Source organism: Cyclopterus lumpus, chromosome 12, assembly GCF_009769545.1.
Source record: "Cyclopterus lumpus isolate fCycLum1 chromosome 12, fCycLum1.pri, whole genome shotgun sequence".
In the NCBI taxonomy this organism is placed as follows: Eukaryota; Metazoa; Chordata; class Actinopteri; order Perciformes; family Cyclopteridae; genus Cyclopterus; species Cyclopterus lumpus.
Window position 1 is genome coordinate 16,142,601 of NC_046977.1, and position 13,910 is coordinate 16,156,510.

At 44.5% G+C, this 13,910-nt stretch overlaps 1 protein-coding gene across 3 annotated transcripts in view; it reads left to right on the forward strand.

Annotated features, from left to right (window-relative positions):
• The window catches only part of dpysl2b (dihydropyrimidinase like 2b), a 27,549-nt gene extending 16,201 nt beyond the window's left edge, over positions 1-11,348 (forward strand). For all 3 annotated transcript variants that reach the window (XM_034546714.1, XM_034546715.1, XM_034546716.1), the window contains 13 exons: positions 164-252; positions 353-537; positions 2,114-2,278; positions 2,977-3,038; positions 4,091-4,171; positions 4,284-4,352; positions 5,469-5,589; positions 5,864-6,020; positions 6,126-6,267; positions 6,649-6,819; positions 8,612-8,791; positions 8,900-9,065; positions 11,007-11,348. In XM_034546714.1, the coding sequence (XP_034402605.1) occupies positions 164-252; positions 353-537; positions 2,114-2,278; positions 2,977-3,038; positions 4,091-4,171; positions 4,284-4,352; positions 5,469-5,589; positions 5,864-6,020; positions 6,126-6,267; positions 6,649-6,819; positions 8,612-8,791; positions 8,900-9,065; positions 11,007-11,098 (1,680 nt within the window). In that variant the 3' untranslated portion in view covers positions 11,099-11,348. The remainder of the gene's footprint in view (positions 1-163; positions 253-352; positions 538-2,113; positions 2,279-2,976; positions 3,039-4,090; positions 4,172-4,283; positions 4,353-5,468; positions 5,590-5,863; positions 6,021-6,125; positions 6,268-6,648; positions 6,820-8,611; positions 8,792-8,899; positions 9,066-11,006) is intronic.
• The last annotated feature ends 2,562 nt before the right edge of the window (positions 11,349-13,910 follow it).

Below are 13,910 nucleotides of genomic sequence, written 5' to 3' on the forward strand. Positions count from 1 at the left end.
AACGTGTATTTTTTTATAGGTGTCTATAAGAAACCCAAGACCGGCCTTCACGTGCTCAGGTCTGCGGTGTCTGGTTCCTCTTTTCCCCCAGACAAACTATTTAATGCAGCAGTTCACATGTCGTCAAATGTGCGGCGGCTGATCCTTTTCTATTGTTTTCCAGAGTGACCGTCTCCTCATCAAAGGAGGGAAGATTGTGAACGATGACCAGTCCTTCTGCGCTGACATCTATATGGAGGATGGAGTCATCAAGTGAGTTTACTGCTCACCCACAGCTCATCCCGTTTACAAAGTCTCTGTTTTTTATTGCAATTGGGACATAACTGATAATAGTGTGTGCTCTTGTCAACAGACAAATCGGGGAGAGTCTCATCGTGCCCGGCGGGGTGAAGACCATCGACGCCCACGGCCGCATGTTGATGCCGGGCGGCATCGACACGCACACGCGTTTCCAGATGCCCGATCGGGGCATGGTGTCCGCCGACGACTTCTACCAGGGCACCAAGGCGGCGCTGGGCGGAGGCACCACCATGATCAGTAAGTCGTCGGGGCTCCTTTTCTGTGAGGGAATCAAAGCTGGCCGAGGTGTCCGCAGAGCGTCTTCCCCGCCGCAGTGATCCTTCGGTCGCCGCTTTAATTGAACACATCCGATGACCGAGCCAACATGTAACACTGTCCCTCAGCTCTGAGGACTCTGAGCTCACACTCAGCCAGGAAGACGGTTCATTTCCCGTCGGACACGTGCTGATTCTCCTAGTTTTTTTTTTCCCACCTCTATTTGGATGCTTTTATTCACACACTGTAGGGTTTTATTTTAATTTGCATAATGTTTCACATTAATCTGTGCAGTAATTGTGCAGTTGACATTATTCTAAAGTTTTCAAAATACAGGATTATTAGCATTGGTGCGCTATTTAGCACTTTCTTCTTTTTTATTAATAATCTTTAACCCTTTTTTATTTGTTAATCCCTTGAACTAGTTCAGCCAACAGGTGCTGGGGTTTGCTTCTGGTAGTCAGATATATTTTAAATCCAGCTTCAAGTTGGTAAAATATCCAGATTATGTGAGTTTTGTTTCTCAAAAAACAGAAAAGGGGAAGCAGATTGATTTTTTTTGTTTTTGTTAGCTACATACCGTCAGTCCCCAACCAGGCTATGTTTAATTTTCATGTTATTTGAAAGAGACTCAAGACTGTAAAGACAAAGAAATACAATTAGACGGCGCTCCCCCTCCCTTACCTCCCTGCTGACTCAGCAGCTGAACTCCCCCCCCCACCCCCTTCCCCTCGCACTGGAACAAACACTCCCAGGCGAGATTAAACTGCCATGTTACGTGCGGTCCAGTCTTAAGTTCTGGATCTTAATTACTTTTATCATGTTTTTTTATTGTAAAGCACTATACATTTATTATTATTATTATTATTATTATTATTATTGTAATCATTGTAATACCACTACTACTACTACTACTACTACTACTAATAGTAAAGTAACGTATCTGAAACATGTCAGAAATCAGGTGTGCGCTGCCAGTCCGAACATAAAGACTCACTTAGCAGTTAACACAACACATATAGTAGAGCATGAATCTGTCTCTGGAACTCATGTTTATCAATAGAAAATGTACACAACAAATGAATTGAATATGATTAGTTTTGTGCGGTCTGCAGTAATTTGAAGACGTGACCTTGGGGCTCCGGGAACCTTTTAGCCAGCCATTTTTAACAAATTTCTGACATTTCGCAGACCGAATAATAAATAAGTTACTTGAGAGACGCGTCGACAGATGAGTTGGATGAAACATAATTATTTTGCAGCCCAAATGGAAACTCACATTCTACCCTGACCATGTCATCAGCAGATGTGAGCCGTGAGCCGTTTCATTCACTCTTTCGGGTCCCGAAAGCTAAAATAAAACATCCTGCGCCCGTGAACTAGAGGTTTGCCTCCGTGTGGCATAAACCTTGAGGAGAATAAGGAGCACATGGCTGTATTGTATTTGGAGCTCTGGCTCTTGTAGACTGGATGATCTGGAACGCGTTAGTCCGCCAGGTGTGAACTACAATCTGTCTCGACCGATGATATCACTGTGTGTGTGTGTGTGTGTGCGCAGTCGACCACGTGGTTCCTGAGCCTGGCGTCAGCCTCATCACGGCCTTCGAGCAGTGGCGCGAATGGGCCGACAGCAAGTGCTGCTGCGACTACTCGCTGCACGTCGACATCACCGAGTGGCACAAGGGCATCCAGGAAGACATGGAGGCGCTGGTGAAGGATCACGGTACGCACTCCATCAAGTCGACCCGCTTCACGGATGACATTCATACACTTTACATTCAAAACAGCTGTTGTTGTTGCGAGAGCAAGCAGGTTATGAGCTCTGCTACGGGCTTCACACACTGGAGGGCTGCACGGTTATGGCCAAAACAATGGTTTCGTTTCATGTCCCGATCGTGCCTACATTTTTATGAGCAAAAAATGTTTAATACACTATTAAAAGCAGGGTTGGTAATCTCGAGGAACCAGATTTGAAAAACACACCTCAGTGTTGCCAACTCTTTTCCAATGAAAGTAGCTCGCAGCGCTAGCCACGAAAGTTGCCAAGTCGGCAACACTGGAGGCCCCTCCCTCCAACGCCACTCTCCCCTCCAAATCATCACGATGAACGTAAGCAACAGACATGAGTATTGTTTGTACTCGAGCCGGCAGCTCCTAAAAGACTGCGGTGAAGCCCAACGAGTGCACAGACTGGCAGGTGGCCAATCACTATTCTTTAGGCAGAAGTGCTACATGTCCTGCTCATTAACACATTATTGCATCCAATAAGACTTAAAATAAGGTTCTCTAGATTCAGTTTGTTTTTGTTTTAATATATATATATATATATATATATATATATATATATATATATATATATTATATATATATAATACGTGTGTGTGTGTGTGTATGTTCAAGTGACTGTTGTTTTTCTTTTAGGCGTCAACTCTTTCCTGGTCTACCTGGCTTATAAGGATGTTTTCCAGCTGACTGACGCTCAGGTGGGGCTTCCTCTCTCCCTGTCTCTTTGTTCTTTCTCCACGCAGAGAAACCGAAGACTATAATGCGTTTCCTCCCATTTGTCGAGACGATGCATGCTTTATGCAGAGGTCCAACGAGAATCGGATATAATATGCTGGATTAATATGAAACCTGGCGGGAGTTTGCCACGTTGTGGCGCTGTACTGTTAACAACGACGCTGATTGGATTTGTTGGGATGCAGCCACTCCTACACCGAATCTAATTAAACCGGAATTATCCCTTAACGCAAAACTCGCTTCCGCGCTAGAACCCCAATCTGATTACAGTCGACCTCATGGCCATCAGTGCTGCGGGAAATATGAGACGCGACGGCGCACGATCCACGGACAAAGAGGATGCTGCTTCTACCAATCGGCTTGTAGCTCCTTCACTTCGAGCTAAACACTCTACAAAGTCACAACTGTTTGCTGTCCTGGCTCCTCATTGGTGGAACGAGCTCCCCATTGACATCAGGACAGCAGAAAGTCTCTACACCTTCCGTCGCAAACTAAAAACACATATTTTTCGACTATACCTTGAATAGGGAAGGTAGCGCCGTGGTAGCACTTTAGTAGCACTTAAATGTCTCTTACTGATAGCACTTTGTAGTTTAACTTTATTGAGGAAATTGTACTTGCTTGATTCTTGTTGTTCTGAGTTTGGACTCATGGTTTAATGCACTTATTGTAAGTCGCTTTGGATAAAAGCGTCAGCTAAATGACATGTAATGTAAAAGGTCGCCTTCATCCCACGCTAAGAGCTCCAGCACGAGTCTGTTTGTCTGGGCGTCGCCGTCACAGCGGCCGTTTTGCTTAACAAACAAAGATCGCGTGACGGACGAACCCACAGTGGGAAAAACCAGGCTCATTTCATTTTATTTTCAAAAAATAAAATAATGCTGGTTTAAAGAAAAACAAACAAATTGAATAACAACCAATGATCTATTCATCCATCGAGGTGTGTATTGGCGAACACGCCTCAAAGAGCCGATTGCATCAGGGATCATACCGGTGTCTCACTCTTTGCTTGCAGGTGTACGAGGTGTTCAGCGTGATCCGCGACCTCGGAGCCATCGCCCAGGTGCACGCTGAGAACGGGGACATTGTGGCCGAGGTACGTACGCCGCTTCACTCCGGTATGAGCGCCAGGAGCCGGCACGCGATTTTCTGATGTTAAACGGAAAAAATGAAGGCCGTAAGCTTTTAGTGTGTGTGTGTGTGTGTAGGAGCAGCAGAAGATCCTGGAGCAGGGGATCACCGGGCCTGAGGGACACGTGTTGAGCCGGCCTGAGGAGGTAAGACAGAGTTTCAGTTGGCTGGACACCGACTGACCGACCTGTCGGAAAAGCTGGTTTGACTTTGGGGAGCGAGTTCACCTCCGACTTGACCTTTCCAACCTCGGCGGTCGGTGTTTTCGTTGTTTGATAGTTCTACACTGAAGCCGTGGGTGTCTGGCTAATACTTACACATCCTCCTCAGATTCACCTTCACGTGTTTCACGTAGCAACCCCACAGGTGTTGTAGATAGAAGCACATCCTCTCCAGAAATCACTGTTAACCGTGAACGTCCAGATGTGGGAACAGACTTATGGCAGCTGTTTTTATTGCTAAAACTTCTGTTTAAATCCTTTTTATCTTATTCCTAAGGCAAGGGCAGACAAAAAACCCTAAGGTTAAATCCTGATTACAAGCTTCATTTAAGGTAAAACACTGATTACAAGCTTCACTTAAGGTAAAACACAGATTACAAGCTTCATTTAAGGTTAAATCCTGATTACAAGCTTCATTTAAGGTAAACACTGAGTGATTTCTCAGTGCCATGAGGGAATTGCCGTAGCAATGCTGTTCCTGCTCGGATGAATCAAATCTTTGATGGTAATCCCAAATGTTATTTTGCAGTGATTTTTATAGAATGGTTATTAAAAGAGTCAGACAGAAAGAGGAACGCGAGAAAACTGTCAAAGGAAAAAAAAACAAGCCAATATGATCCAAAAGAAGACGAGATGAAGAATCCACAGTGTTCTCTCCTCTTGGAACATTTTGTTGGAGTTAATCATAAAAAAAGAATATTGCAATCCTGCCACCACACTTGTCTTAAGCGTTTTACCATTTTTCTTTGGGGTTGCTGTGGATGCAAAATGAAAGTTGGATGGAAAGATTGATGCCACTCTCCTGTCCGTGAACACGAAGCCGCCAGAAGCGGCCTGTTGTATTTTATTTCAGTTGATTTGGTGCACTCTTTGTTTATTAATATTATCTGGTTATAATTACGAGACTGCATCATCCGAATGCCCGCCCAAGGTTTTAAATCTACTTTTAGTGGTCGGTGGTGAGAAAAGCGTGAAAGTAGTGGAGTGTGGAAGAAGAAAGAGTCAAACGGACCGCTTTCTGCTGTGCCGTCTCTTCTCCAGGTGGAGGCGGAGGCTGTGAACCGCTCTGTGACCGTGGCCAACCAGACCAACTGCCCTCTCTATATCACCAAGGTGATGAGCAAGAGTGCTGCTGATGTCATCGCCCAGGCCAGGAAGAAAGGTGAGACTCTGATATACATTTTCTAGATGTAAACGGCTCTTTCTAAAATTATGAGGACACATTGCTTCTTATTATAAGGTTATTACAAACTAAAGAAAACATGTTTTTCCACTCCCACTGACATAAATACTTAATTTGTGGGTTTTTCCAGAATTGTATTTAGGTTTTGGATTAGAATACGCCTACTACTCCAAATCAATAGTGCAGTGGTTTTTGGCAACACAAACTCCAGGAGCGTAGTATCTGGTGGTGTAATTGGGATCTGACTTTTCAGGCACCGTGGTCTACGGAGAGCCAATCGCCGCCAGCCTGGGAACAGATGGTTCCCACTATTGGAGCAAGAACTGGGCCAAGGCAGCTGCCTACGTCACCTCCCCTCCCCTGAGCCCCGACCCGACCACCCCAGACTATCTCAACTCCCTGCTCTCCTGGTAAGAGCACACACGGCCAACGATGTATATTACGACCGTCTTCATCCTTCTCGACGGTGACACCCCCATTGTCCTCCCGTCCTTCTTTCCACACCGTGTGCTTAGTGGTGACCTGCAGGTGACAGGGAGCGCCCACTGTCCCTTCAACACCGCCCAGCGGGCCGTGGGTAAAGACGACTTCAGCTTGATCCCTGAAGGCGTCAATGGCACCGAGGAGAGGATGTCCATCATCTGGGACAAGTGTGTGGTATGTGTACTTCCACTTCAAATGAAGCATGCAGCGAGCTAGGGGCGGGGCAATATGGATACGTATCACATTATATGTAACTGTATACGTCATGATATATTAGTTTCTTTCAAATTGATTGATATCATGTTTAAAATAACCAGGTTATTACACGCATGTAAAGTACAGAGACGTGACAAGACACATGCACCAGCAAAAACCCTGCACACATAACCAATGCACATCCATAACAACATACATAAGCACACACTATTGACCACGCTGAGCAAGAATGATGGCGTAGAGAATATCGTGACAAAGGAGACCAAATTAGAGTAGGAGAGTCCGTCCGTCCGTCCGTCCCCCCCCCCCTGTAACGTTCTCGGCTCCGCTTCCCTTCAGGTGACCGGTAAGATGGACGAGAACCAGTTCGTGGGAGTGACCAGCACCAACGCCGCCAAGATCTTCAACCTGTACCCCCGCAAGGGTCGCATCGCCGTGGGTTCCGACGCCGACCTGGTGCTGTGGGACCCGGACGTCACGAAGATCATCTCTGCCAAGACCCACCACTCGGTACCGGCTTCACTCGGCTATTAACGTCAAATGTTAAAAGCCATTTTCAAATTCTACACCTAGTGGCTTTAAGATCCTGTTTTAAGGACAGTAAAGGACTAAGAACGGGTGACTAGCTGAAATAATAATAATATCTTCATTTATATAGCACCGACAGAACAGAATTAAAATGTTAAGCAGAATACTAGAGCAACGACTCACAAAAAGACTAAATACAATGTTTTCAAAAAGTTAATATCCACACATTTAAGTCAATACAGTTGAAATATGTCCTTCTAGTCAAGTCTTTTATGTCTATAAATTGGGTCTTAAAAACTTTTAGACATGTGAAACTATTTGGCACTTCGTAACCACCTTAAGAGGTAGAGATGAAGCCTCTGAGTCTTTAAAGAGATAAGAAACAGGCCGCTTGTTGAACAAACAACTAAAAGAAAAGGCCCGGCTTTGAGCTCAGGGGCTTTGTTTATATTAAAACAGGAAACGGGTCCTTCCGGGACTGCTGCCACGAAGTTGGGATCTTGCTGTTTTAAATCATCATTGTATGCTGCAGCGATAAGATTTCCCTTCATTGAAACTATCAACGTCAGCCGCAGACCAAAAAGTTTAAAAAAAAAAGTTTCCCATATACTTTTGCCGTACGCGTTAACATTACTCCAAGTTAAAAAGTGTTTTCTTTTTACTTTCCTAAAAGTACCAACTGAGCTTGTGATTCCCCATGAAATACATCCCCTACTATAATAAAAAAAAAAAAAAAAAAAAAATCTCCCATGTGATGATGATTAAGGATAATAATAATTCAAGGTAACGGCCGCCAGAGCGACCGGTTTATTAGTCCACTGTTTATGGTCTGGCCGTCTCACTGTTGGACTGGGCGTCGGCCTCTCACGGCGTCAAGGGAGTGATGTCAGCGCTAAAATCTGCCATAGAACTGGAACACGTCGTTTCTGATTGTAAACAGGTGTGTGAGTGTGTGTGTGTGAGTGAGTGTGTGAGTGAGATTAGTACTGTGCATGTTCTTTGACTCGTTCTTTGCGTAAACCCGCCATGTTCTTTGGTTTCTTTTTTTTAAAATATGACAGAACTACTTTTCATGGGAGAAACTGCTCGTGTGTGTGTGTGTGTGTGTGTGTGTCAGAGTCTACCAGATTGCAATGACCTCAGCTTCAGCAGCTTTTAGGAGAGAGCAGTCATACAGCAGCTTTTTCACCCTCCCCGTCCACACACACAAACACACACACACACACCACACAGAGGACGAAGTACTTGCTTGATTCTTGTTGTTCTGAGTTTGGACTCACGGTTTAATGCACTTATTTTAAGTCGCTTTGTATGAAAGCGTCAGCTAAATGACATGTAATGTAATGTAATGTACCACATCAGTGGTACTATTAGCGCTGCTCTCTTTATTAGCATTAGCAGCCAGCGGGGGGGCTGGTTAAATCAGTTAAGCTCCTTACGCACAAGAGCACTTAAATCCATCGACATTCCTGCCAATTTTTCACAGTGGCGACCTGTGGAAAGTCTCCAGAGGAAGACTTTCGTAAATCTGTGAATTCAAGCAGGTTACATCATCCTTATGATGATGGAGTGTGTGTGTGTGTGTGTGTGGGGGGGGGGGGACTAGAATCAGAGTGTCTCTGCTTCGAAGGTATTTCTGTTGAATCAAATCGTTTCTGGTAGCATTTGAAATAACACTCAGTTTTGTAATAAGAGAACGTTATCAATGATCAAAATGAGTACCTGAGATGAATAATAAACCACTTCCGCTTCATTTCATCGCTCCCCTCCGCAGACCGTGGAGTACAACATCTTTGAGGGCACGGAGGTGCGCGGCGGGCCTCTGGTGGTGATCAGCCAGGGCAAGATTGTCTTGGAGGAAGGGAACATCCACGCCACTGAGGGCTCGGGGCGCTTCGTGGCCCGCAAACCCTTCCCCGACTACGTCTACAAGAGGATAAAAGCTCGCAGCAGGGTGAGTCCCGCTGGCGCCTGCACACCCGCTGACGGAGGACGGAATATCCCTTGTTCATTCTCGCTGACCGCAGCGCGTCTGTGTCTTCTTTCCTTAAAAACATTGCAGCTGGCCGAGCTGAGGGGCGTGCCCAGGGGGCTGTATGACGGCCCCGTCTGCGAGGTGTCGGTCACCCCCAAAACCATGACTCCCTCCTCCTCCGCCAAGACCTCGCCTGCCAAGCAGCCCAACCAGCCCGTCCGCAACCTGCACCAGTCCGGTTTCAGCCTATCCGGTCAGTGCAGACGTTAATCCGCAACCACCAATCCCGTGTTTTCCATAAACACATCGTTATGTTGAGTAAAAAAACTTTATGGAAAGGGGAAATTTGATAAAACCTCAAGTGCAATAAAAAAAATTTCAAGAAAGTTATGCTTGGTGTTTTTTGCTTTAGTTGAAGTGACTCACAAGCTCCCCTACTTCTTCTTCTCTGTTTCCTGACTGATTACATCATGCGTAAAGCTTAGCCGAGCTTATGCGCTCCAAACCAGTTGATGGAAACGTGCCTAATTCCCATTTGCAACATTTCAAAAGTTTGCCTAAATTTAGTCTGATGATCGTCTGCCAAACGCTGAGCTTTTATTTACACTGTTTAACCTTTTACCTTCGGGAATTGCACATTTAATGAAAACGTTTCAGGTTTGCCTCAAACAACAACAAAAAGAGGCCCTTTCAGGATGATTATCCCTTTTGGAATGCGATGCATTTCAAAAGTGCTTCTAAAGGTCTGCAGAGAATCAAAGTGAACTCATTTGATAATGATAATGATGATTGAAGTGTGCTCATTAAAAAGAACACATTGGGCCAGATTTTCAGATGCCATAACAAGCTCAGCTGTTTATATTTTAGCAAATATTTGGGATATGATAAGAAGAATGCTTCTTTCAAAAATTCTGGCCTTCATGAACAGAACATTATGATATTATTATTATTATTATTATTAGTATTGTAATCTCGATAACAAATAAAGCAAAAGATTGTTTCCTCATATTACTTAATATTTTTGGGGTCAAATCATCTGCCTTAGACGTATTCAAACACAGATAGACATGGTCTGGTTTTCAAAGTAAGATGTTAACGAGACGTACGTGTATAGAAATAAGATTAAATGGATTATATGTATATTCAGAACATGCGTCCCTGATGAATTAACAACACAATTAACAGAATCCACAATCATTCTTTGATTTTTCTGTTGCAGGAAAAATGTATTCTCTCTGACTAAAGGTCACTAAATCAAACATGTCCTTATCTTCATCACTTCCAAAGGCTCTCCTCTAGCATCTTCATCTTCATCACTTCCAAAGGCTCTCCTCTAGCATCTTCATCTTCATCACTTCCAAAGACTCCTCTAGCATCTTCATCTTCATCACTTCCAAAGACTCCTCTAGCATCTTCATCTTCATCACTTCCAAAGGCTCTCCTAGAACAGACTCCCAGCAGCAATAAAACTCATCTTTGAGCTCAAGCCTGTAGCTTACTGTGTAATCATACATGCTAATGTAGCTTGTTTACATGTTAGCTCTTTATAGTAAATACAAAACAATGAGATGGATAAAAGCAGCAGGAGATCAGTTACTAAAGACACAAATGATCCTTGAGTTCTACATGTCGCTCTCTCCCTTCATTTTCTGTCTTTCTCGACACCATTAACTGTAAAAAAAAAAAAAAAAAAAAAATTACATATTTATATCTCCAAGCATAAGCCACGTTTCATAAAAGATCTTTTGTATTTATTAGCATAATTAGCTGTTTCCATTGTGAAGCTATAATAGTGTTGTTAAAGGTCCAGTTCATTGCCAGGTTCATACTTGTATTTTGGGTTTCTACATGTTTACAAGCTTTAATGTTCAGAATCAATATCAGAAGTGTTTATTAAGTATGTTGAACATATGAGGAGTTTAACTGCATAACAATAAACATAGAATAAAACAATACAAATATAATGATAATATGGTCAATTAAAAAACGGATAACAGTACTTTAAAACAAGTATGTATTTTAAAATTAAAATACACACAAAGGCATCACTAACTAGTATAATGTCACATTTTGGAGGGAGGTTAACTTTAAGTTAGTTTGATCTGTTTTCTTCCAGAACAAGGAGACGAGCTATCAAAGGAAATGAGCCTTCGTCTGTTGTATAGTTGTAGCCAACTCTCTTTCTTTGTCCCAGGCGCTCAGGTTGACGACAACATTCCTCGCCGGAGCACCCAGCGGATCGTGGCGCCACCAGGCGGCAGGGCCAACATCACCAATCTGGGTTAGACGCCCCCCCCCCCCCCCCCCCACCCCCCACCCCCCACCCATCGGGCCACTGACAGAGGAAACGTGAGAGATCGGAGGACGGACGGCCGACGGGAGCTGAGGGGTCGAGGGAACCGCGCCACGACGCCGGGAGCCCAAAAAACCCTTCGCAGCACCCGCCCGGCCATCCGCCTGCCGCTTGCCATGGGCCCACTCTCCCTCCTCCCCAAAAACCCTCACACCTCACCCCGATCCTAAAGGACACCGTTAGAAACAAAAACAAGAAGAAGAAGAAGAAGAAAAAAAAGGTCTGCCTCGTATGATGACAAAAAATGAAAGCACTCCTCATCTGAGCACTTTTTACTGTATTATTTCATTATTATTATTATTATTTTTTACACCGTACTTTCTCCCTGCCATGTGTCCGTTTGATGTTTGTTTTATCGTTGTATTAATAGAGGGGTCGAGTGAATTAACACAGCTAAGAGAACCTTTTCATGCAGGATGCTCATCGTATTTCCACTCTTCCCGTTGTCATTTGGGAGAGGAGTCTAAAGTATTGTTTCTTTTTGTTTATAAAAAAATCTATTCTTGCTTTCCTTGGAAGTCGAACAGTCTTAAAGTTTGCAACTCACTCGTGATTTGTATTATTATAGTTGCACTTCTGTTGCTTCACTTCCCACTGCATCCCCATCTGTCACAGAATCAGCATCCAATTGATTATGAGCCAGGAGGAAAGATGGAACAACACGGCGACCTTGTTATGATACTCTGGGGCTGCACTGACTCATCTCATGTTTTCCCACCTGTGGCTTTGCAAAGGTACATGAGTCAAAAACCATATTCCACTTTTGGCAGCTGCCTTAGAGCTTTTTTTAATTTATTTTTTAGCTGAAGGAGCTTTGCAGTTGGTGAAAATGGAGCCTGGCGATGAGTGGGAGAACAGGGAACGATTGAGGGAGGAAAGAGGAAGTTCTACTGGCTTGTCGCTTTAAACTCAACCTTTCCTTGCCTTGATGTCTGTGTCGTCCTTCTGAGAATCATAAACGTCCATGAAGGTGTGATGAACAGCCGACTCCCCGCTCCACGTCCATCACCATCAGTGCATTTACATACTGAATGTGTCTCCTCCTTCCAAATGGGTTTTGTACTCATCAACCCCCGCCCCCCTCCACCACCACCACCACCTCTCTTTTCTACTCTTTATGTGCCTGAACCCACGGAAGTTGTACCGATAGTTTCCCCCCCCCCCCTTCTTGTTTTTCTTATTCTTATTGAGGCTAAGTGAGGGATGTGAGATCGAGAGAAAAGAAAAGAAAGCTGTAGAAATAGCCAGGTTAAAAAACGCTTCAAAGGTGCCAGATTTTGCGCTTTTCACTGCCCCCCCCCCTCCCTCCCACCCGCTCTGTGGGCGGAGCCCCCAAAGTGAAGACGGAAAAATAAAACCCACGATATCTTGACGTGTGCTAATGTTTTAGGGTTAACTTTGTCGTCAAAATGCTTGTTAGTGTCATCCTGTAACTCAGCGTCTGATTCGTCTAAAGTACATGAGCTGATGTGCTTCTGACTAGTGAGGGCCGAGCGGTCCACGTTCCTCATTATTCAAATTATTCAAATGATTCTTTATTGCATGATCTGGTTTTCATTAAGCCAAGCGACTGATTTCCTGTGCCAGTCCTTCCGCCAACGAGGTCTTGGCCGCCAGTCACCATCTTACCCCTTTTTCCTCCCCAGTGGGGACCCAGTTCCACGCATGAGGATCGAGACTCGTCTCTGCTTTAGACTGGTTTTGCATTCTTCTAGACTGATGGAGACCACCTTTCTGAATGTATTGTGTGTGTGTGTGGTGTGTTTGTTTTCCACTAATAGATACATTTTTTTAAGCAGCAGGGGATTCTGGGTTCCACGCAATTCAGCACAGGATTATGTAGAAATGGTGCAGAACTGTCACAGAATAACGATAAAAAAAGTGTGTGTGTGTGTGCGTGCGCAAAGCTGTTCTAATAACACCAGGTCAGGAGATGAGTTGCTACGGGCAACAACCTCCGATCTGACAAGTGTTGCCATGACAAACAAAAAAAAGCAGAGCCCTGCGTGAGAGCGGAGGGGGTCTGTCGCCTCGGCAACAGCCAGAAACAAGACAAGCCAGAGAGGGAGGGAGGGAGTGAGGGGGGAGAAAGACGAGCTGAAAGGAAGGAGTGAAAACAAGGAGCGTGCTGTTCCTCTCAAGATCTAGAAGTGTTCGAGGACTTCCTCTCCGTCTCCCACCCAAAGGGTGGAGCATCCCAGTGGAGATGGTTATAAGAAGAGAGGGCGACGAGCTCTTTCATTTTAAATCAGTTTTTACTGTCCTCATTAACGCAACACAATCATAATTAGGATGATAATGAAAAGGACGGTCTCGGGTTTGGATCCTTAGAAAACACACACACACACACACACACACATACATTCAGAAAGGTGGTCTCCATCAGTCTAGAAGAATGCAAAACCAGTCTAAAGCAGAGACGAGTCTCGATCCTCATGCGTGGAACTGGGTCCCCACTGGGAGAAAAAGGGGTAAGATGGTGACTGGCGGCCAAGACCTCGTTGGCGGAAGGACTGGCACAGGAAATCAGTCGCTTGGCTTAATGAAAACCAGATCATGCAATAAAGAATCATTTGAATAATTTGAATAATGAGGAACGTGGACCGCTCGGCCCTCACTAGTCAGAAGCACATCAGCTCATGTACTTTAGACGAATCAGACGCTGAGTTACAGGATGACACTAACAAGCATTTTGACGACAAAGTTAACCCTAAAACATTAGCACACGTCAAGATATCGTGGGTT